General features: G+C 42.3%; 1 protein-coding gene across 7 annotated transcripts in view; it reads left to right on the forward strand.

Moving 5' to 3' along the window:
- MSL3 (MSL complex subunit 3) overlaps window positions 1-22584 on the forward strand; it is a 1154348-nt gene that overhangs the window by 909201 nt on the left and 222563 nt on the right. For all 7 annotated transcript variants that reach the window (XM_044072547.1, XM_044072546.1, XM_044072551.1 and 4 more), the window contains one exon: window positions 16510-16594. In XM_044072547.1, coding sequence (XP_043928482.1) covers window positions 16510-16594 — 85 coding nt within the window. The remainder of the gene's footprint in view (window positions 1-16509; window positions 16595-22584) is intronic.

Raw genomic sequence — 22584 nt, forward strand, 5'->3', positions numbered from 1 at the left:
ACTCTGCTAGATTAACAAACTAACTTTGTAATTCTGCAGCTAAAGGTGGAGGGTCTGGAAGGTGCAACTTGATAGTGTTATTAGATTACTAAAGAATGTAGAGTGAATGGACCGACTCCTTTTATTAAAAAGGAGTTTAGCACTTTGTTGAGGTCTCTAAAGTCTCCCATAATCGAACTGATCATATCCAGGAAGACTTCCAGTAATCTTCCATGCCGCTTTATTGTAAAGTGCCTTGACTACATGGATCATTCTGGTGAAGCAGTTGAAATAAGCGGGACATTCAATGAGAATTACTCCTGACTACAGTGCAGCTTTGTATAGTGGTTTGTATAGTGGACATAAACTGGTGGCCCCATATCTGTTGAGATTTAGGGAGCTGTGTTACATGCTACCACTGCACTTTCCTGCCTTTAGTCAGCTAACAAAAACAATTCTCAGTATACCTTAAACACTGTGAAATAGGCTGAACAGTTCATTAGCAGTAATCATTTGCTAATGCAGTTTGTTCAACTGGAGCGGCAGTAGCACCCTGAAGATTGGCGAATCATCTGTGTAGCCGACAAAGTCGCTTGTATTTAAAAAATGAAAGGATCTGGAGGCCAGCTCCACTGGTGCCAAAAAAGCTTTCATAAGAGGCTCACATTCTGTGTAACACTGTCTTCCTGACTCAGTCCAGATTTCCTACAAATTTGCACCCTTGGCCAAGGATTGCTACTCATTTGGCACGAATGTGCAGCAGCAAGAACCTTTTCCTACACTACACTACACCTCACAGTTGAAGAAATAAGTGAGATGGAGCACTCCTGAGTAGAGAAATACGACAGTCATGCAGGACATGTCACAAAAAAAACCTCCTTAATGTGAATTTTACACAAATACTTTTAATTAACCTTTTTTCTCAACCATGGGTTAGTTAGTGACCTCCTGTAATATGTAAGTTAGGAGGGAGCCTATACCGCCGTTTCCCTGAGTTTGTTTTTTTGACTGGTATTGTCATATAAGATATAGTATTGCACGACTTTTTCTAAACCTGACATTGGATTATATTCTTATTGAACAATTTGTGTAAGCTTGCTGCAGTGGGAAACAACCTTAGTGAGTTCAGTGTGTAATCTGGAGTGTCTATTAAAAACCTTCTAGTAAGCTCTACTGAATGTTAACACCCATCATATTTATCACACAGTTACCTTGATATTCTTTTAGAGTGACAGTGCTAGCTACATGGTGTTAAAAAGCAATTATTTTTCTACTTTTTTTTCTCTGGCTATTTCAGAAATTACTGTGTTTTTAGATGTGTCCTAGTTTGGTCTGTAGCATGCATTTGAGTTCTTCATTATTTGCATATCCATCATTTCCATACTTTTTAAAAAGGGGCGTTTTGTATATTCAAATGTATTTAAGCAATTGATATTAGAAACAAATTAATTAGCTGGAACATGAAATGGAACATTGGCTGGCCACAGCAATCCTGAAACATATGAGCACCTATGATGCAACGGTGTTTCTTTTACAAGAAACTAAAATTAAGAAGTCATTTGTGGATTTATTTATGAGTAAATGGAATGGTACTAGACATTTGAGTTGTGCCACCATCTCTATGAGAGGCATTCCTATTTTAATATGCAAGTCCTTAAAGTAAATGGTAGAGTGTAAGGGTAAAGAGGGCATATGGTTGATTCTGGACATTAATAGGGATGGATTAAGCTAGTGTTCGGTAACTTCTATGGATCAAATATAGATCAGGTGGAGCCTATACAGAGTTTTGTTGTGACGGTGTATTCCTTGTCTTCACCTTAGCATGTTGTACTGATAAGGGGAACATTTTAATGAGTCAAGGACCCTAAAGTAGATAGGTTCCCTTTAAAGCAACACAGGCTTCCTGAAGTGGCAAATGAACTTAAGCAGCTCATGAAAGTTTTAAATCTAGTAGAACTTTGGCATCTCTTTCATCCCACTTAGAGGGACTACACTTTCTGGTGCACAAAGGCCAAGGTAGCTAGTATGGATCCCCTGCCAAGGGTGGCCTGACATTCGTCCAGTATACCAAATCCTTTAGATTGCATTAAGGTACAGCATATATCACACTTATGCTCCTTGCGTAACATAGGGCATAAAGGTGACATCTGGGCATACCATCCTCAGAAATTCTTTGCTGCCAGTCCGAATGCCATTGCTTGATCATCTCTCTGAATACCCATTACATTGCTGGTTCACCAAACCATTGCAGGCAAGTGCCCCATTGGAGTTCTTTTTTACTTATCTTTCTTTTATTGTTGCTTGTGGGGTTTCATGTCATCCAAAAAGGGTAAATGCTAGTGTGTGGGACAGATTCCCTATAAAGACCACCACGAACAGTGTCTGTTTTGCCTTGGTGCTTCGCACGACTTTACATCCAGTTTCATCCATCAGGCCTTTGTACCTAAAACCCTTCATAGCAGACTTTTTTCTTTGGCGTTCTGTCTTGAAAACCAGTGTCTTATATCTTAAACTTTTTGCGAAAGACATGATGGTGGGAATTTCCCTCTCCAAGAGACAGCTGTCAGTGAAGAAGGCCAAGAAGCCTAGGCCGGAATCTTTTGCTCTTCAGCCTCCACCGGACATGTCTCCTGAGGTGAGTGAATGCCAAGAGGATCACCCGGATTTATCATTGGATTCCTCTGCTGCAACCCGGTTGGAGGCTGGTAGAGATCCGGCTTTAAGCATGTCTAGGGAGGTATTGCAAATGTCTGTTTCGGACGTTCAGGGAGAACCACGGCTGATTATCTCTGAGGGGCCTAAGGATGGTCCTCAAATATTAGTCCGAGAAGTCATCCCTACTACCATTATTGAATGCCGTCCTGGGTCAGAGCCTTCCAAAATTTATAAGGCGGACATCCCATTGAAGAAGAGGCAAAATACTAAACTGGTTTGTATTAGATGCTCGAAGTTACTGAACTTTGAATACGATATGATCGACACCATATCGTCGAAGTCCAGTAACATCGAACACCTAATAAAAACATCACAAAAAGTAAAAAAGTAGTCCTACTTGCTTTAATTGGGGGGCAAGCCCCCCCTGCACCCCCCACGTGGGGGGCTGCGCCCCCACACACCCCGCTACTTAACTATTCCAACTCCGAGACCGCACTACATTGAAGTAAACGGAAATCTCCCTTTACAGAGATTTCCATTTACCTCTTCGATGTTCTGCAGTTTCGCTGTTTACGTGTCGACAATGTCAGATTCGACATTGTGAATATTCGCGATTGTGATATAGACCCTACTAAACATATTACTTCTGCTGCTAAGGATCCACAGAGTGAATGTCAGGCCTTTACTTGGGGTTTGTTTAGTGCATTAAAACCTCCTCAGGGAGTTTCTGTTCCAGCCACCCTCCTTGGTCCTTTAGTCCCCTAAAAAGACCCAAGGAACAGGATTTTTCTGAAGAGGAGCTGGATGCGGATGAGGAACCCCTTGTTACTCTTCTCAAATTCCCTCTCCTTTGGATTATGGATTAGAGGAAGAGGAATCTACTAGTCCTGATACTCCCTTTAAAGAGATTTCTTCTGTGGACACGATCTCCTGGATGATGGAGTTCTTTAAATGGGCTTGTGCTGAGGTTTCTGAGATACATAAAAGAGATTACGAGTTGCTCCAGATGGTGTCTCCTAAACCTTCTTTTCCTCCTGTTTTGTCTGCCTTCTTGGATACATTTTCCAATGCTTATAAGATTCCAGACTCTCAGCCCCCCTGCTCCCAAGAAACCTGATAGATTCTATAGCATGCCTGAGGACTGTAAATTTTTGTACAAGTGTCCTTCTGCTGACCCTTTGATGGTGTCTGTAGCTTCTGACAAGCCCACTTAATTGCTTCCTTCTCCCAAATTACTGTCCTCTGATAAAGATAGCAGGACTATGGAATGGCAGCAAAAAGGTTTGTACTTGTCCTACCTTGGGTTTTAGGGCTGTTAACTATCAGACCCATATGTCCAGGTATTTGTTGGTTATCCTAGGGCTGTTAACTATCAGACCCATATGTCCAGGTATTTGTTGGTTATCCTATCCAAGCATGTCAGGTTATTTATGATCTTCCAGACTCTGGGTGTTAAAACTTCTGTTCTTTCCCTGTTAGAGACTTCTTCCCAGGTGGCTTATCAGTCCATCAAATATAGTTATGATGCAGCAGATGCTTCTTCTAGGGCTGCTGCTTTTGGGTCAGTGATGAGGAGGTGTTCTTGGCTTCAGCTTCAATCTTTGCCTGATGACATTAAGACTAAGTTGATTGATGCCCCTCTTGATGATAAACACTTGTTTGGTGAAGCTGCTGCTTTTTTAAGTCCTTTCAGGATAAGGGCAAGGCTTTACAGGAACTTAAACATGTGTTTGTTTCTCCTGTGCCTAAATTTCATTGAAACTACCTCAGTAAGCCAGCCTTTGTTCACAGGCAGTCTCGCCCTCCTCCTAAGGGTAAAAAGGGTGGCAAGTGGGATCCTCCTGCTAAGGCTGCTCAGATTTCTGGGCCTCAGAAGTCTCCTTATATAGATAAACAAGGTGTTGTTTGACTGTCCTATTCTTCTCGGCCACTTTCCTCTTTCTCTTTGCCTCTGTCTCTCTTCCTGTTTGGCTACAGAGTACTTAGTCCAGTATTCACCAGGGGTATTTCATGGTTTAGAAATCCCTTCCCTCTTTTATGGGTATTCCTCAGCCCCTTCAAGAACAACTCTCCTTTCCAGAGGTGCTTCAAGACCTTTTGACTCTGAGTGCTATTCAAGAGGTACCCGTGTCCCAAAAAGAGAGGGGTTTTACTCCAAGATGTTTCTAGTACCCAGAAAAGAGGGTATTTGGTCACCAATTCTAGACCTCTCTCATTTAAACACTTCTCTGAAGGTGCCCTCCTTTCAGATGTTGTCCCTTGTCCTCCCTTCAGACTTTGTTCACTCTTTTGTTTCCTCAGGCTTATATGGTGCATCTGGATCTCAAGGATATTTATCTCCATATCCTGATCTATCCCCTTTTCACGAAATTTTTTCTTTGTTGCTTCCTGGCATTTTCAGTTCTCTGCTTTGCCCTTTGGCCTTTCTACTGTGATTGCTTTTTGCAGGATTCAGGGGATCCATGTATTTCCTTTCTTGGACAGGCTTCTGTTTCAGGCATCCTCTCCAGAGATCCTGTTGCAAAATCTTAACATTAACATTTCTCTTCTGCAAAGCCTGGGGTTAACAATAAACTTCAAAAAGTCTTCTTCTCAGGACCATGTTTTTCTGGGGTGCAGGATACAGATTGTGCCTATGTTAGCATCCTTGCCTCCTCCTAAGGCCTTAGCACTCATTTTCTTCTTTCAAACTGTTCTTCCTCTGACCTCTGTAGCAACCAGAGAATTTCTGGGGTTCGTGGCATACCCCTATGCTCCCTCTGGCCAAACTCCACATGAGGAAGTTTCAGTAGTTTCTGAAGCCAGTTTGGCTTCAACATGCACATTCCCTATAATTTGTAGATCCTCTTCTACCTTGTCTCAAGACGGAATTTCACTGGTGGATCCAACAGTTGTCTCTAAATCCAGGACTTCCTTTTCATCCCCCTCAGAGCATGCTTCGGACGTGGGATGGGGAGAAGCTTTTGGCTCCCTAAAGATGCAGGGGGTGTGTTCACCTCTTCAACAGAAAGAACACATCAATGTCAAAGAGATGAGACCTGTTCTGCAGGCGCTTCAGGCTTTTCATCTTGTTTTCTTCCCAAGACCTCTCAAGGTGTTTACAGACAATACCATAGTAATGTGGTATATCACCAAACGGGGAGGGGGGGGGGGGCAAGATTTTATCTTCTTTGCCAGTTGGCACGCCTACTGTGGGATCTTGCTATCCAGTATCAAGTGACTCTTCAGGCAGTATACATTCCGTCAGGTCAAAACATTGTGGCAGACACTGTTTGTGGGTCCTTAACTCTGTCCCATGAATGGATGCTTCACAGGGATGTGTTTTTGGACATTATTCATCAGTGAGGTACTCCTCAAATGAATCTTTTTGCCTCCCCTCTGAACAGACAACTTACTCTATTTTGTGCCCGAGTCCAAGGTTTTCAGGTTTGGAATTTGGACACCCTGTCTTTTTCTTGGAAGGGAATATTTCTTTATTCTTTCCCTCCCATTACCCTGATTCCAAAAGTCCTGTTCAGAATTCAACAGGATGTTCTCATAGTCTTATTGCTGACTGCCTTTTGGCCAAGACAGCATTGGTTCCCTATACTGCATTTATCCAAAGGTAGTCATCACAAGTTACCTCACTAGGTGGACCTACTCACACAAGACAAGGGATCTGTCATCCATCCCTACCAGTCTGCTCTTCAACTGACATTGTGGGTGATAGGATTTTGATTTCACATAGACATCTTTTTGTTCTGAGGACATGCTTAGAGTCCTGCAGGAGGCCAGGAAACCCAATACTTGGTAGTCTTGCATATTCAAGTGGAAGAGGTTTTCTGTTTGGTGTCTTTCTCGTCACCTGGATACACTTTTTGTGGATGTTCCTTTGGTTCTGTCTTATCTGTATGAATTGCTCAATGTTGGGTTTGCTTATTTGTTTGTTAAAGCCCACTTATCAGCTATCTCTGCTTGTCTGCCATTTTCTCCTCCCTTAGCTTCTAGATTTGAAGCGAAATAATTCTTCAGAGGCGTCCTTCATGTCAAGACTGTTCCTCCTCCCTGGGATTTTGTTTTGGAAAATTTGACTCCGGCTCCTTTTGAGCCTGCAGCTTCAGCTTCCTTGCAACATTGCTGTTGGAAGACTGTATTTTTGTTAGCCCTTACTTCTGCCAAACAGGTGTCTGAGCTTCAAGTCCTTATGGTTTGTTCTTCTTTTTTAGTTTTTCATAAGGACAAGGCGTTCTTGTATACTAATACTTCTTTTATGCCCAAGGTGGTGAATGAGTTGTCCTTGAATCGGTGTATATATTTGCCCACTTTTTTCCCTTCTCGGCAATCTGCCAATGAGAAGGTGCTGCACACGTTGGATATGCATAGACAATTTTGAATTTATTTGGATAAGACTAAGACTATTAGTAAATCTGATCAGCTTTTTGTCCCGTTTCATCCTATGTCCTTAGGATTAGCTGTGTCCAATCTGGGTATTTCTTCTTCGATTTCTAAGGCCATTTCTTTTTGTTATTCTTTTCATGGTAATATAGGTTCATAGACTAGTACTAGGCTAACTAGCCATGTTGGCAGTTTTAAGCCTAGCCAATTACCCCATCTGAGAATCAAACCCTGTACCATATGTTTGTAAGGCAAACCCTTTAACCATTATGCCACCCTCCCATCCCTAGCCTTCTTCCTTCTGTTAAGGCTCATTCTACTAGAGCTGTGTCTTTTTCTGGTGCTTTTTTCAAAGATTTAGATACTAACTCTATTCTTGAGGCAGCTACCTGAACTTCTGTGCATCCATTTACCAAGCACTACAAGTTGGATGGAATTTCCAGAGCTAGAGTTGATTTTTCCTAGTGTCATGCTTCATGGCTTTCTAGAAAACTGTGCTGGTCCTTCCTCCTCCCTCTCTTCTTTCTGAGCTTTGGCACTCTTCCTACTGTAAAGAGCACTGCAACAGTGGAATGATAGGACATAGTACATTTATGTAAAATCTTACCATAACAGTACATGTCCTCCTCTTCACTGTTGCAGTATTCACTCCCTCCCGCCGCCCCCTGTTCCATTTCTCTTCTGGATGTACTTATTACCTCTCTTTTCCTTAGAATGGAGTTCGTACTGGGGCTGTAAGTTTTGAGGATGGTACATCCGGGTGTCACCTTTATGTCCCACACTATGCAAGTAGCATATGTGTAATGTACGGTGTACCGTAAACCAGCCTAAAGGCTTTGGTTTTTATGGCCGGATGTCGGACCACTCTTGGCAGGGCATTTCTATTATAAAGAATACTGCAACAGTGAAGAGAAGGACATGTACTGTTATAAGATTTTACACAACTAATCTTTATTCTGGGTGAGTACCAAAGTGGGAGAGTTCAACTTTGCAACAAGATGGGTGGTACTACAAGATGAAACTCAGGCAGTGGATGGCGATTGAAGCCTGAAACAAAAAATCAAAAGAAAGATGACAGCTGTCTGCCCTACAAGTAATGAGTCAGAATAAGAAATTGGAGTGAATCAGTTTACTACAGCTCTGAATCAGGAAATTAATAACTTTGCAAAGGTTACTCTAATGTAGTTCAAATGAGGACTGACTAAATGGGAGAGAATGTAGCTCTTCTGTTGGGTAAAAGGGCTAACATCCTGTAATGTGTCAACTAACAGGTGTGCTCCTGGTCATAAGGAGATGGCTGTTCATGCCATGCGCAGTAGCAAGGGTGACTTGATTGTGGACCCCCCCCCCCCCCGAGATAAATTTTTGTTGTTAGAATGTCATGCACAAGTGGTTACTAAGGAAACCCATTAAAGCTGTTAAAGATATTCAAGCTTGTCTATCCCAATTCAGTTTCCCTTGTTTCACCATCTTGAAACAGATTCTGCTTGCCCAGCCTGTTACCAGAATTGAGATCCTAGCTGCTGTCAAGGCTTTACTGGCTGGGAAAGCACCAGCTTTGGATGGTGTTAACGGTGGAATTCTACAAAACATTCATGAATGACTTTGGTAAGTTAGCTTTACGGTTTGCTATCTGCATAGAGTCTGGCTCCCTTCTTGAATGAGTTGACTAGAGCCAAAGTGGTTCTGTTTCTCAAACCCCAGAAAAACTCCCTGAACTGTAGTAATTATAGGCCAGTCTCTCTCCTGGAAGTTAAAATGTTGGTTTTAAGTCTTGAGAAGGTTTTACAGGAAACCTATCAGCTCTTATCACTTTGGCTTTATCAAAGGTTGTCAGGGTACTGTGGAAGTTGTTACGCTCTGGTTCATTATGCAAAAACTTTGTGAGGACAGTTCTAAGATGGGCTTGTTATGCTAGAATTTAATAAGGCATTCAACTCTGTATGATTGAACTTGATGTGTGATGTGGGTGGCTGTAGAAAGGCTAGTGTTTCCAGGGAAATTCATTACTGTGTGTAAACTGTTTAAAAAGAATCCTACCGCACAAGCCTCTTCTAGCCACATCCTATCCTGATGTATTGGGCTCAGGTGGAACCCTTCTGGGGTATTCATAATCCCCAGATCTGTTTGTCTTAGTGGTCATTGTCATAGGTAATATCCTTATCCAAAGGCGCTGTGATATGGGCATTTGGCTGCTGGGCTTCTGGAGCCTCTTGTCAGTGTGGTTTGTGAATGACTGTGTCCTTTGGCTAAGCAATCCAATCAAAATGTAAAGCCCTTGGTCTGTACTTTGGAGGAATTGGCTCAGTTTGCTGGGTTCATAACAAATAGCTCTAAATCTGCATTTCACATACCAAGTAGCTACTTCAGAATAGTCCTGATTTTTAAACTCTCCTGTCCACTAGGAGCCTGTTTATGGGTATTTGAATGGACCGGAGTCTTGCCAGATTGGTTGAGAATAATGCCACACCACTTATGAGTATACTTACAAAGAGGGTCATTCAACTGAAACAGCAGAATGTGCACTTTCTACTGATGCTGCAAGCTATCCAGATGTTCATTTTTCATCATGTATTGCATACACTGAAACATATGCCCATTCTCAATTTTTCTAGGTAATTCCAAAATGTCAAACTTATAGACTGTTGTCTCTCGGTGGGGAAGATTCCCAGAATTAGTCGATGAGCTTTATATCTGGGTAAGCAGAATGGAGGACTAGTTTTACCTAACTTGCTTCCACATCGAAAAGCTATTATAGGTCTCTCTGCTAAGAGAGCCAGTGAGCATTCTGCATTAGTTTGTGTTCTTCCAGAAATTCTTACTGACAAGATCACGCCATTAAGAAAGCTACATACCCCTTTGTACAATACCTGGGACCCTGGTGATTTGGAAAACTGGTACTTAGCTTATGAAGCTCCATATTGACTGAACCTGCCTTTGTGATACAAAAATCTTTAGCTCTGATATAACAGAGTTGTTAATAGACAATGTACTAATCTTTTGGCCAAGTTGGGCTCAGGCTGGCATTTACTATGCTCACCAACTTTTTGCATATTCCAATCGAGGTCATAATGTCTTGTAATGAATTAAAGTCCATTTACCCAGAAGAGTTGATTTGATAGTGATAGTATTTGCAGATGTCTGCTATACTCAGACAAATGGGGTACCCTTGGGGATCACTATCCCACTCACTGAAGATATTTTGGCTTGTTTTGGCAGTAATATTTACATTTTTGAATGTCTTCCCCTTTGACTGGGTACAAAATTTTCAAACAATAGCTGATAAGTTTGAGGGTTGGTATAACAAGCAAATAGATATGCAGCTTTGGTCTGAAATGTGATGCATACATTTTTCTTATTAACTCAGTAATTTATTTGTTGTGGGATAAGTTTGACATATTTTATGGTAGTTTTATTGTAACTGATGAGTTCTTTGATTCAATAAATTTTTTGTTATAAAAATAAAATTAGATGTCCTACTGATCACTGTTGCAGTATTCTTTCCATCTCTACCCCCCTTCTCTGTTTGTTCTTTACTTTTCTTCGTGGACCAAGGGAGACCACTGTCTTTTTGTTCAGTTATCAGTAGAACATCTACTTTTGTGGGAAGTTCTTACGCAGCTGTACTTTCAGTACTAGGCTGTCCATGTCCATGGCATTGCAGGTATCCAGTCAGGAGCAGACCAGAGTAAGAACAAAAGCTGAGAGATCAATTTGTGGAATTAGTGTTTAACCCTGGAAATGTTTGTGGATGAAAACAAGATGACTGCTACAGCCAACAACTGGTCCTGAAGTGTAAGCCACTAGTAAAGAATAATGCTAGGGTTCCTCACCTTACTAATCAATTCTGGCTTGTCACCACCATGCATAATGTTATTTGGCAAAAGTATGGTGGAATATCTCTCTGAGTTGCATGAACAGCCAAAACCTCAATCTTCGTGAATGTTGAATTTTAATTAGCAAGTAATTGTGAATGGCTTCAAGAGCATCAACAAGATGAAACCATATATTCTTGAAGAAAGAAAGAAAGAAATAGATTTGAGTATCACCTGAGCAATTATGGTAAGTTAGACACTTTTCCTTTAATAACACAGTGAATAACAAAGGGCCCAAAATAGTATCCTATGGGATTGTGCAGTTGAGTTTATATTCAGATGAAGAATAAGTCCTTAATAGTCTCTTTATGTGCAGTTAGACAGGTAAGAGGTGAGCCAGTCCAAATTGTAACGGAAATTCCATAGTAAGATTGAAGTTCTGTTAGGATACCGTGGTCCACTGGGCCAAATGCTAGAGAGTTTCAGGAGGGCTAACACTGTATACAGCCACTGGTCTCTTGCCTACAGGAGATTAACTCTTATGAGAACTGTTTCAGTATTATGGTAAGTATGAGCCCATCCCTCAGAAACAACCAGGATGTAATAAATCTCTGGACTGATACATCAAAACTGGCTGTGACCAGCTTAGTAGGACATGGGTCCATCTCGCATGTTAATTTCAAGCCAAAGAACACATTTATGAATTCATCAAAACTGAGACTATAGAACCTTAACCAAGACATCGATAGCTGAACAGGACATGCACTGCCACCTTTCTGGTCAGCTGAGGGAAAGGTGGACCTAGCAGAAAAAAATCTTGTCTGCAAAGAATTGAGCAACAGGCTAACATTCTGAATTTGACAAAGCTCTTCCAGTTAATGAACAGACTGGACTACAGTCTTTCCACCATCCCAGAAAAGCATTTGCTGATCAGTTAGCTGCTGAAGAGATCTGCGTCAACAGAACCTGACTTCTTGGGGAGATCTCTGCTTAATGGATGTAGTATTGCTCATCAAGCTCAGTCTTGTCCGTGTGCCAGCCCGTCTGTTATCAGCGACACTCCAGGCTATGCCTAGCTCAGTGCATTGAATGAAGAGAAGCATCAAAGAACCTGGAGCCATAGAGTCCAAAGTCTGAGATAAAGATGTGTTATAATTCTGGGCAAGGATGTTCACTGAGTCAGTGCGACTGTTTGTAAGGAACTGAAGGGAATACTCTTGAAAAATGATCACCAGTAACATTGTTGATGTTGCACGTTACTGTGTTCAACATCAGGTGAAACTGTAGCTAGATAACAGTAAACTAGATTGGATCAGGAATTTGAAATGGTTAGACCAGGAAACTGGTTTCACCACCAGCTCTGTGGCTGCCAGATCCATCAGAAAGACAAACTCCAAAGTATGTCCATGTTTGTGTGGCAGAGGTAATTGTCCAACCCAAAACATTTTTTTGTTACAGATGAATTCATAAGTAGGAGGTGTTGTTTCATGTCTGCCCAGATACTAAAGTTTCCTCTCACCTGAATGTGATGGTGACACAAGACAGAGTCAACAAAGAAATCCGTGAACTCCTGAAAGAATGTCCTTGTACTAGTAGTCGGATGATAGCCCGGTAGAAACTTTGTTTGCTCCTGCAACTAAGACATGTTCAGAGGAATAAGTCTTTCTTGTATCCACCCTGGATAACTCCTGATGTTCATTTTGCTTCATTGTTGCAGTAACAACTTTTGGGATTTCTTGCCTTGTAATCCCTTGTCTGGCCCAAATACCAGAGACTTGATCTTTTTCACCATGTCCAGCGAGCACCCTCCCATCCAACATCAGCACATCATAGGGTAAAGGGTAGCCAACCTGCACCATTACCTCAGTTCTTCATTATCATTATAGCTCGCACAACCAGTGTTGTCAGTATATCAGTCAGTTCAAAACCACAGATTTTTGAAAGATAAGTGCCCCATTGCGTAACCTCTTTCCATTGCTATGTTTTTTTGTAGTTAGATGTTGGTTACTTTGATATATGTCTAAATTGTGAAAAGCAGATCCCCACAAGGACTTCCATTCTGTTTGTTCTGCCTAGGACTGGAGTACAGTGTGACCCATTATCTCCAATGTGCTTTCTTCACAGGTCCATTCCTTACAAAAGTACTTTGAAAAAGAAGAAAAATGAAGGGAGCATCACTGGCCTTCACACATAATGACATTCACTGGTTCAGCTGCTGATCTCTCTCACAAAAGGAAGGGAAAGCATCCAGATCTAGTTAGGATATCTGACAACAGCGTTTCCAAATTCATTTTCTGTTACAGTAGGGTTCCATAGACCATGTCCCTTTCAGAGAAGTAGTGTCAGGGTTATACTCCAGGTTATTCTTTGTTCCAAGAAAAGAAGGGTCCTGGAAGCCCATTCTAAGTCTTTGAAAACTAACCAAGTTTCTGGTAGTCCCAAAATTCAAAATACTAACTTTGCAAAAACTCCTCCCAAAGATAACCACCCAGGTGGTCATGGTCACCTTGGTCCTGCAGGAAGCTTACCATATACCTATTGTGAAGGAACTTAAGAAACGTTTTGCTTCGGGGGGGGGGGTTCACTATCAGTTTTATGCCCTGTTCTGTGGCTTGTCTACTACTCCTAAACCTTTCACCAAAGTCTTCAGTAATTGCATTCTGCAGGGCAAAGTGTGTCCTTGTCTACTCCTATCTGTATGACTCCCTCATTCAGGAAAACGCAGCAGTGGAACTAAACACTTCCTCTCCAGTTCATCATACACTGCATGACCAAACTGAGATTTTCAGTCAGTCTGAAAAGTACAACATCCTTCCCTCTACCAGGTTAAACTTCCTAGGGGCAGTGTTGGGTTTGATTACAGAAAGCCACCTGGTTCAGGAAAAAATATCCTTTCTCACCCACTTTTTTCAAGGAGTGATGTAGCTGGACTTAAGTAGAGACAGAGAACTACTCAGGGCCCTGGGTTGCCTCCTGATGCTGTTGGCCAAGCTGCACTTAGGAAATTCCAGTGGTACCTGCATGAACCCCTTACATTTCAGGGTAACTCTGCTCCCTCTGACAAGAAGGAGCTCCTGTGATGGACAAAAGCATGCAGTCTAAACCCAGATCTTACTTTTCACTGTTCAAGCGGGACAGCAAATGATTAGCATGGATTCCTCCGAACTTTTATGGGGTGCCCACTCAGGAGAAATGAGGGTGCAAGGCAGGTGAGACAGCCTACTCCAAAGAAAATATATCAACTTGAAAGAGATGATGGCTGTTCAAATTTATTGGAATGCTACAAGGCCCCTGTGGACACCAGACACTCTACTGGTAAAGGTGGACAATACCACAGTAATGTGGTATTTCAACAGATGGGGAATGCACACTTCGACCCCCTGTACCACATTGCTATGCTTAGTTGGTGAAAAGGCACAGAAGATGAGACTGTGTACCCTGTGATTCAGTATCTGTCAGGAACAGAAAACAATTCAGCAAGTCATGTCAACACAACACATCAGTGATAGACCAGCACAAATGGATGATGAAGAGGTTAATATTTCAAAGACTAGCAGACAAGTTGAGTGTGCTAGAAGTAGACCTGTTCACCTTAAAAGGGAACAAACGGATCAACACTTTTTGCTCAAGGGCCCCATCTCACAGGGCCTGGTGGACAGATGCCTTCTTCCCATGGACAGATGTATTTCTCTAAGCCTTCTGTCTCCCACCCTTTATCCCCAGGTTACTCCAAAGAATCAAGGAAGCCAGGCCAAGGGTGATACTGATGGCATCCCCCTGGCCCAGACATCACTGGTCATCCAGGCGCTTTAGCATGGCCAAGAAGATGCCACTGCAGATGGACCTCCTCGCTCAGAATAGAGAAGGTACTATACAACCCCACTTGAATGCCCTAAAACTGTCAGGCTGGATGATGATATTGTAATCTCATCTAGACAGTCTTTCGACAGAGATGTCTTACTAATCCTCTGAGACTGAGAGACCCAGCACCAGAAAGTTATACATTTCAAAATGGAAACTATTTTCCCCTGTTGTGTTAGGCTAAGTGGCAGCATCCCTTACAAACTATATTTTTTCTTATCTTACCTCCAAGTTATACTCTAAAAGGCTTTCCTTCTTCATTAAAATACATGCCTCAACCATTTCAGCCTGCCTGCTTATGCATCAACATCCCTTTCACTCTACCCTTAAGCAATTTCACAAAGGTCTCTAAACACAAAATACTGACATTAATAGAAAACTGCATTTGGCCAGTGTAAGATTGTGTACCTTTTTCTAACCATAGACCCCCTGCACACATTCTTCGGATCGTGCATAAGTACACATGTTCTTGGATTCACCTTTCTGACTGAATTAAATTATATATCTTGTTTAATACGGCACCACTTGTTAGGGTGAGTTTTAAATTTGTAGTTTTGAACATTTTTCCAGTAAGCAGTGAAACAAAACATATGAACTAATGACAGACCTACCCATTTCCTGACATTACAACTGTAAATGGCCACTCAGTAGTATCCTATCTGTCAGTATGCACAATCTCTGCAGAAGTAAGTCATCTGAATGCCACTTTAAAGATTACTGTAACTAATGAAGAGGTTGCTGCTGGCAAACCTTTGCATTTCAGTGATTCATCTACAAATTTAGTGCCTGCAGCCCTCACAGATTAAATTACCTATGTTACATTAAAAGAAAAAAAATGGTGTGCTGGTAATATGCAGTAGCCGGCTGGCAAACTGACAGCAGGTTCATAGGTACTAGGCATGTCATCCAAAGGAGGGCATACTAAGGAGTGTAGCGGTCCCCCCACCCATGTTGCATGGTAGTGTCAATAATCCTTGTACCTGGTATGGGAAGAGAACTCACAGCCTTCTGCACCAGAAGCAAGTGGGCTACCTTTTGCACCACTGACACTGAACGACACAGCTATGCAACTCTATAACTGACATTGACAGACTGTAGCCCTCAATGATTTGCAAAAATAAATAAATTAAATTAAAGGAGACCTGGCAGTTGGTGTGGAGGTATAAAGCACTTACCTGACAAAAAGTAATTTGCAGGATTTAACTCTGTGTAAGAGTCACTTAAGTATGTATTGCTTTAACTGGGGCATTTCTCACACACACAAAGTGTTTTTAATTTTTATAGTGAAGCCTCCCGCCCCCAGCTGCCTGGTTTGCCTAGTGCTGGATTTGGCTCTGTATAGGTACGTATGTAGGTGTGGGTGTGCGTGCACGAGCATGTGTGTGTGTGTGTGTATATATATATATATATATATATATATATATATATATGTGTGTGTATGAAAAAAAAAATATATATATATATAAAATGTGTGTGTATATATATTTATGCACACATGCACAGAGGAGAGTCATACACACCTATATATCTGTACATGTGCATATTAAATATACACGTATGACTGTAGAAACAATGTAGTGTAATCTGCTCACTGGTGACATGGAGCAAACTGGTTAGCTGTGGAGCTGCATGCACTTATGGCCTGTTTTCCTCAATATGGTGTGCATAATTATGGACATTATTCCCAAATGCAGGAGTTTGATGCAAAAATGATAGAGGAAATGCTCAGTCAAATGGGTTTCACTTCTTTATCAGCTGATAAGTAATAATGTGTCATGGAATTGTATTTTTGAGGTTTTGCATTGATTCTTACTTATTTTTGTAGTGAAACTGCCAGAGATTCTTGGGAAAATGCACATTCCCGACAGGAATATAAAGGTCTTGGTTAAACATCTTGAGCTATTTTTGAAGTGAGTATTACACTTTCTGTACATTTTTTTCTGTTTTAATGGTACATGTTTGTCAGCCTGTTTCACAGTTTTGGCTTGAATAGTTGTGATGTAAGCTAGATTGACCACTTCCATTATCCTGTGAACACTTGCCTGTCTAACGTAAAACATGATAACAGGGAGTTTTCTACAAAGTGCTCAGCTGCAGTGCAGTTTGTAATCTAATAGATTGTAGTGCAGGTGAGTATCCAACCATCTGGCCTGGATACCAGAGCTTCCACATGTCCTGTGGCATGCCTGCTCTTCCCACATTGTGGACATAAGTAGGATATGTGATATGAAGGTGAGAGCTCCCTGCACCGCCTCCAGTTCTTAATCTGTCACTCACTGAGTTTAGAAGTTTGTCCCAACACTGGCACCCTAGGCATTGCATTTTAATTTTTACTTTCTACTGTTTCTGCATTGCATTGTGATTGTTGATTAGATAGTTAAATTACTGGTCCTTCTGAAGCTGATGTCACCAACAAGTCTGCATCTGGCAATGGATGCCACAGAATTTTCACCTTTTTTATTTTTTTAAGCCTCAGGATTTGCCTAAAGTATACAACTGCTTGCTTCCATTAATAAGAAAACTGTCTTGAAAAGTGTGTACATCTCATGCATTTGTAGAGAATTGAAAGCTGTTAATTTTGAGGCAAGGGATAGCTGCCATTAAATCTTAGAAAGAGGCATTTCAAACACATGCAAGTTAAACATCTAAACTCTGTAAAAAGTTGAAACTGAGGTAGGCAGAGCCTGAAGATTTTGTGGCCCTGAGGACACTGGTTCTATAGATGTGCAAGTTTGACAGCCCTCAGCCTCAGCATTTCCTGTGGATATATCACCACCTGGCCGATCGTGTGAATAAGGTATCTCAGTTTCTGCAGGCCCCTCCACATTTTTTGCTGTTTCCCACCTGGGCTTGGTTTCTGTGGAAGCTGCTATTTTTTTTTTTTTACATGAACTTGCTAGTCTTGTGGAAGAAACTACCTTAGATGTTCTTCGCCTTTCACTGTTGCAGTCATTACATTTGGGTAATCTCCTTGCAGGTTGCCCTCAGTCGGCCTGATTAACAAAGTCTTGGGTCCTGCGTCTGTTGCTGTCCCTTCTTTTTTTTCTGTAAGTTTAAAAGTAGTGCAAACTAACTGAAAACATGTTTTCTGTGGAGAAGTATTTATTTTCACTTGTGCAGTTAGCATAGTGTTTTAAAGTGTTTTTACAGTGATTTTCTGTTAAATAAGTTGCTTTTGTGGACTGGTAGTTTTACCAGTATTTACTGCTCCTCTTCCATGGGGAAGAGGCACCATTTTCAGCTTGACCATGGAACAGAGTGCTGGTCCCGTGGTCAGTCCTTCCAGCCACAAAAAAGAAAAAAAATTAATCAGAAAGACTTAGCCACCACAGCAGGCTGGCAGTTTGCTTCAGCCACAGGTGGGTGACTCTGCTGTGGCCATTTTTTATACCTCAGACCACTCATCTTTTACCCCAGATCCCTCTGGTGTAGCTCCTACAGCCACTATGGTCCTGGAGTTAGCCTTGTCCTTTGTGGCTGTTGAAGTTCACTTAGTGGGCTGGGGAGAAGCCACTCTTATCAGTACATGAAGAGGGAACAGGGATGGTTTCCTCTGGTATGTCATAATGCTGTTCTAGTTCCTGGAGAAGCAGCTGCTGCCAGTAATACAGTTAGCCCTGTTTTTCCTGTCAAAAAGAAGCAGACAACCAATAATGTATCTACTCCTCCTTAAATTTCTTTGGATAGGAGTGGGTTTACTGGGTCTGGCTCTGGGTTTAATTCAGGTGATTTACCTTTCTTGTAAATTAACTGCTGGTAAAAGAAAGAGAGATTCCTCTTTTTCCTGAAGAGATTAAAGAGTTTAGATATGAACAGGAAGATGCAGGGATGGATTCAGTTTTTTTTCCTCAAATTTCTGATTCAGAATTAGAGGCGAGCTCAGTTTTTGATTCTCCATGTGGAGATTTATTTTTGTCTGAAACTGTTGCTAGAATGTACTACTGTTTTCAGTGGAAGACCACTGAGGTTCCTCAGTCCCCCAGAAAATACTGTGAGTTGTTACAGAAGGATTTTCAAGAACCTGCACCCATTCCCTACTGTTCTGTCTGGGTTACTGTTTGCAGATGTTCGTGTTTCACTGTTGCAGTCATTACAGCTGGCAGGCTACCCGCAGTCGGCCCGAATTCCAAAGTCTTGGTCCGGCGTCGGTTGCTGTCGCCACTTCCCTGACGTCAGTGCGCCAGGAGTATAAAAGATGCAGCCAACGCCATTTTCTTCAGTCTTTCTTGCCACGCGGTGCCCGAAGCAAAAGCAGTTTGCAAGTGCCGGTCGGCCAACTCCTGAGATTTTCGAAATTGAATTTCAGATCCAAAGTCTTCTATAAAGCTAAGTACCCCATTGGGAAAACTTTTTTCTTGCTCCAGGCCAATGTCAGAAAAAGTTAACAATTGTATTTCTTGTGGGAAGCAAATACCTCATAAGGATTTTCACTCTTACTGTATTCCTTGCCTAGGCCCTGACCACGATGATGCTAGTTGTCGGTTTTGTGCTAGATTTAACCAATGCATTATTAAGCGTTGGTACGATTTTGCTTTTCATTACTTTGGCCGAAGGTTTAACTACATAACAGCCGACGACCGGACCTCATAAAAAGCGCAAGGAAAAAGAAAAGGACAGGCATCCGAGGTTCACAACCGTTGATGAAGCCTCTTCTAGGCCAGTTGCCGGTTCTCAGTGAGGCGCTTTTGCAGCCTCTGACACCTGCTACCTCAGAGCCACAGGCCGCCTCCGACTCTCACGTGGAGACAGCTAGGCCTCTGGATACTCAAGGTGTTGGGCCTTCGGAAGCTAATCCCATAGATGGGTCAGGAGCCGCTGAGCAGGCATCGGCTTCTGAGGGTGTTTTCAGACCTACATAGCTTTATATCAAGCCAACTTCAGCATCAAAGACAAAGACCAAAACAGTTTTAAAGACAAGGAAACAAGTACACCACTCTCCAGGACAGACTTCCATGCCTAAGAAACAGATGCTCAAAATGGCCGAAGACCTAATTACTTTAATCAGGGGTTCCCATCCCCCTCCTGATAAGAGACCCCTAGGCAAGACACTGAATATGATTCCTCTGATCAGGTTTCCAGTTCCTCTGACTCGTCTTCAGAACAGGGATACTCTATTCCTCCCTATGAGGATTCTGATGCTGAAGAATCTATTCCTTCAGCTTCTCCTCCTGAGGATTACTCATTTGGGGAAACCTTGCATACCATGAGGAGCATTTCCACTGGGAGAGCCAAGATTATTCAGATTCTAAGAAAAGGCTCAGAGACTTTCAGTTACTACCTCCGCACAGACCTCTTGCTATTCCTCCTGTTCTAGACATTGTAGATGATGTATTTTCAGAGTCCGGCCTGTCTCCCGACTCTTTACCTCCTGCACCTGTTAAGCCAGACAGATACTACAGGGTTCCAGATTCTCATAAATTTCTATATAAAAACCCTGCTGCTGACCCAGAAACTATTTCACAGGGTCCCAAAGGGGTCAAGGCTGCTACTGAAAAAAATCCTGTCCTCTCAGATAGAGATTCTAGGGCACTGGACAGATGGGGGGAAAAAGTTTACACTTCTGTTACCTTAGCTGTAAGGGCTTTAAATTGTCAGTTTCATATGCTTAAATATCAGCAATATTTAATGTCACTGTTAAAACAGAAAATGGTGACAAATTCTGAATGTGCTGAGAACAAGGAATTGCAGGATTTATTGCATGCAGCTGAACAAGTGGGAAAACATACTTTGCAATATGGTTATGATTCACTGGAGGCCTCTTGCAGGGTCGCTGTAACAGGCTCTGTCATTAGAAGGCATGCTTGGTTAAAGGAACATACTCTGCATGATCATGTTGAAGCAAAATTACTGGATGTTCCATTACAGCATGATACTTTGTTTGGTGTTAAGGCAGAAGAGGTGTTGAAGAAAATGGAGGATAAAGCTAAATCTATGCAGACAGTGAAGGATTTCTTACAGGTGCGGCCACCCAGATTTAGCAGGAACGGGCCTTCTAAGAACTGGTCCTTTCCCGTGTCAGACAGGCCACAAAGAGGCAGATACAGACACCCTAGAGGCAGGCAACAGCCCCAGGGCTCATACAGGCCCAAACAGTGGGGTGCTTCTACCTCCAAAAGCGGAGAAGACAAATCACAGCCATGTAGGAAACAGTCCCAGTGACTTTCCTCTGCCAGTGCCAAGCATTTATCTTTTGGCAGCACCCTTAGGGGGAAAGCTAGCACTTTTTTCACAAAATTGGCACATGATTACCCAGGACAAATGGGTCTTAAATATAGTCTCTTAGGGCTACAGGTTCCACTTTCACACCCTTCCAAAGGCAAAAGGTATGCCAGACCTGCACCACAATCAATGGGCAGAGGCACAAAACCAAGTTTCATCTCTCATGGACATGCGAGCTATTCACCCAGTGCCACAACAAGAGCAGGGACAAGGATTTTACTCAAGACTTTTCCTAGTACTAAGAAAGGACAAAGCATGGAGACCGATTCTGGACCTGCCTATTCTAAATACTTTTCTGGACATTCCGAAATTCAAAATGTTGACTCTGCAGCAGCTTCTGCCCATGCTGGGCAAAAAGGCTTGGCTTGTAACTCTGGACCTCAAAGAGACATACATGCATGTCCCAATCAGACAATCTTGCAGAAGATATCTCAGATTCATAGCTGGCTCAATGCACTACCAATTCTCTGCACTGCCCTTTGCGTTATTTTCTGCGCCGTGGGTCTTCACAAAATGCCTGGCACCAGTAATTGCATTTTGCAGACAAAGAGGAATTCAAATATATCCCTACTTGGACAACTGCCTTATTCAAGCAGAGACTAAAGATATTCTACTAAAGCATCTCGCATTTGTAAAAAGATTACTAATTTGCCTAGGGTACACAGTAAACGAAAAGAAATCAAAACTAGTACCCTCTCAAGAGATAATATTCCTGGGTGCAAGCTTAAATACAACTGCCCAGATGGTTTATCTCATACCAGACAAGCAAAGGCAACTGACTTCTTACTTCGAAAGCATGGCAACAAAGACCCAGTTATCTGCAAGAAACATTCTGCAGGCTCTGGGCTACATGACCTCCTGCATTCTGCTAATTCCATATGCAAGACTGCATATGAGGAAACTACAATGGTACCTAAAAAGTGTTTGGACTCAACATTGCCACAGCCTGGAGTCTTTAATTTCACTCATTCCCTGCCTACAACAGGAGTTTCGATGGTGGGCACAGGCCTGTCACCACAACAAGGGACAGCCATTCACTTTACCCACAGCCAGGCAAACACTAACAACAGATGCATCAGATTATGCCTGGGGGGCCCACATGGCAGGAAAATGTATTCAGGGCACATGGCCCCCAAGCCAAAGGCATCTACACATCAATCAAAAAGAGATGCTAGCTGTACAAAATGCCCTGACAGCCTTCAAGGACCTACTTCATTCATCCAGGACAGCTGCTGATAAAGACAGACAACACCACAGTCATGTGGTACATAAACAAGCAGGGGGGCACACATTCCTACCCCCTCTGCAGACAAGCCATGATTTTGTGGAACACAGCATTGACTTACCCAAGTACACCTGCAAGCACAATTCCTGCCAGGAAAAACAAATGCTCTGGCAGACGAACTAAGCAGAAACCTCATGGACCCTCACGAGTGGAAACTAGATCCACAAACTTCAGCATGATAACAAGGAAATGGGGACGCCCAGACATGGATCTTTTTGCCTCCCCTCACAACTGCCAACTTCAGAGATTCTGCACAAGGACTTATCACAAACAAGCATGGAAAGTGGATGCTCTGTCATTCAGCTTGAACAACCTTACAGTATATGCCTTTCCTCCCCAAGGTACTCCTAAAGGTCAGACAAGAGAAGCCACAAATGATTCTGATTGCCCCGTATT

The sequence above is a fragment of the Protopterus annectens genome, chromosome 5.part0 (genome assembly GCF_019279795.1).
Source record: "Protopterus annectens isolate FY-2018-M chromosome 5.part0, PAN1.0, whole genome shotgun sequence".
In the NCBI taxonomy this organism is placed as follows: Eukaryota; Metazoa; Chordata; order Ceratodontiformes; family Protopteridae; genus Protopterus; species Protopterus annectens.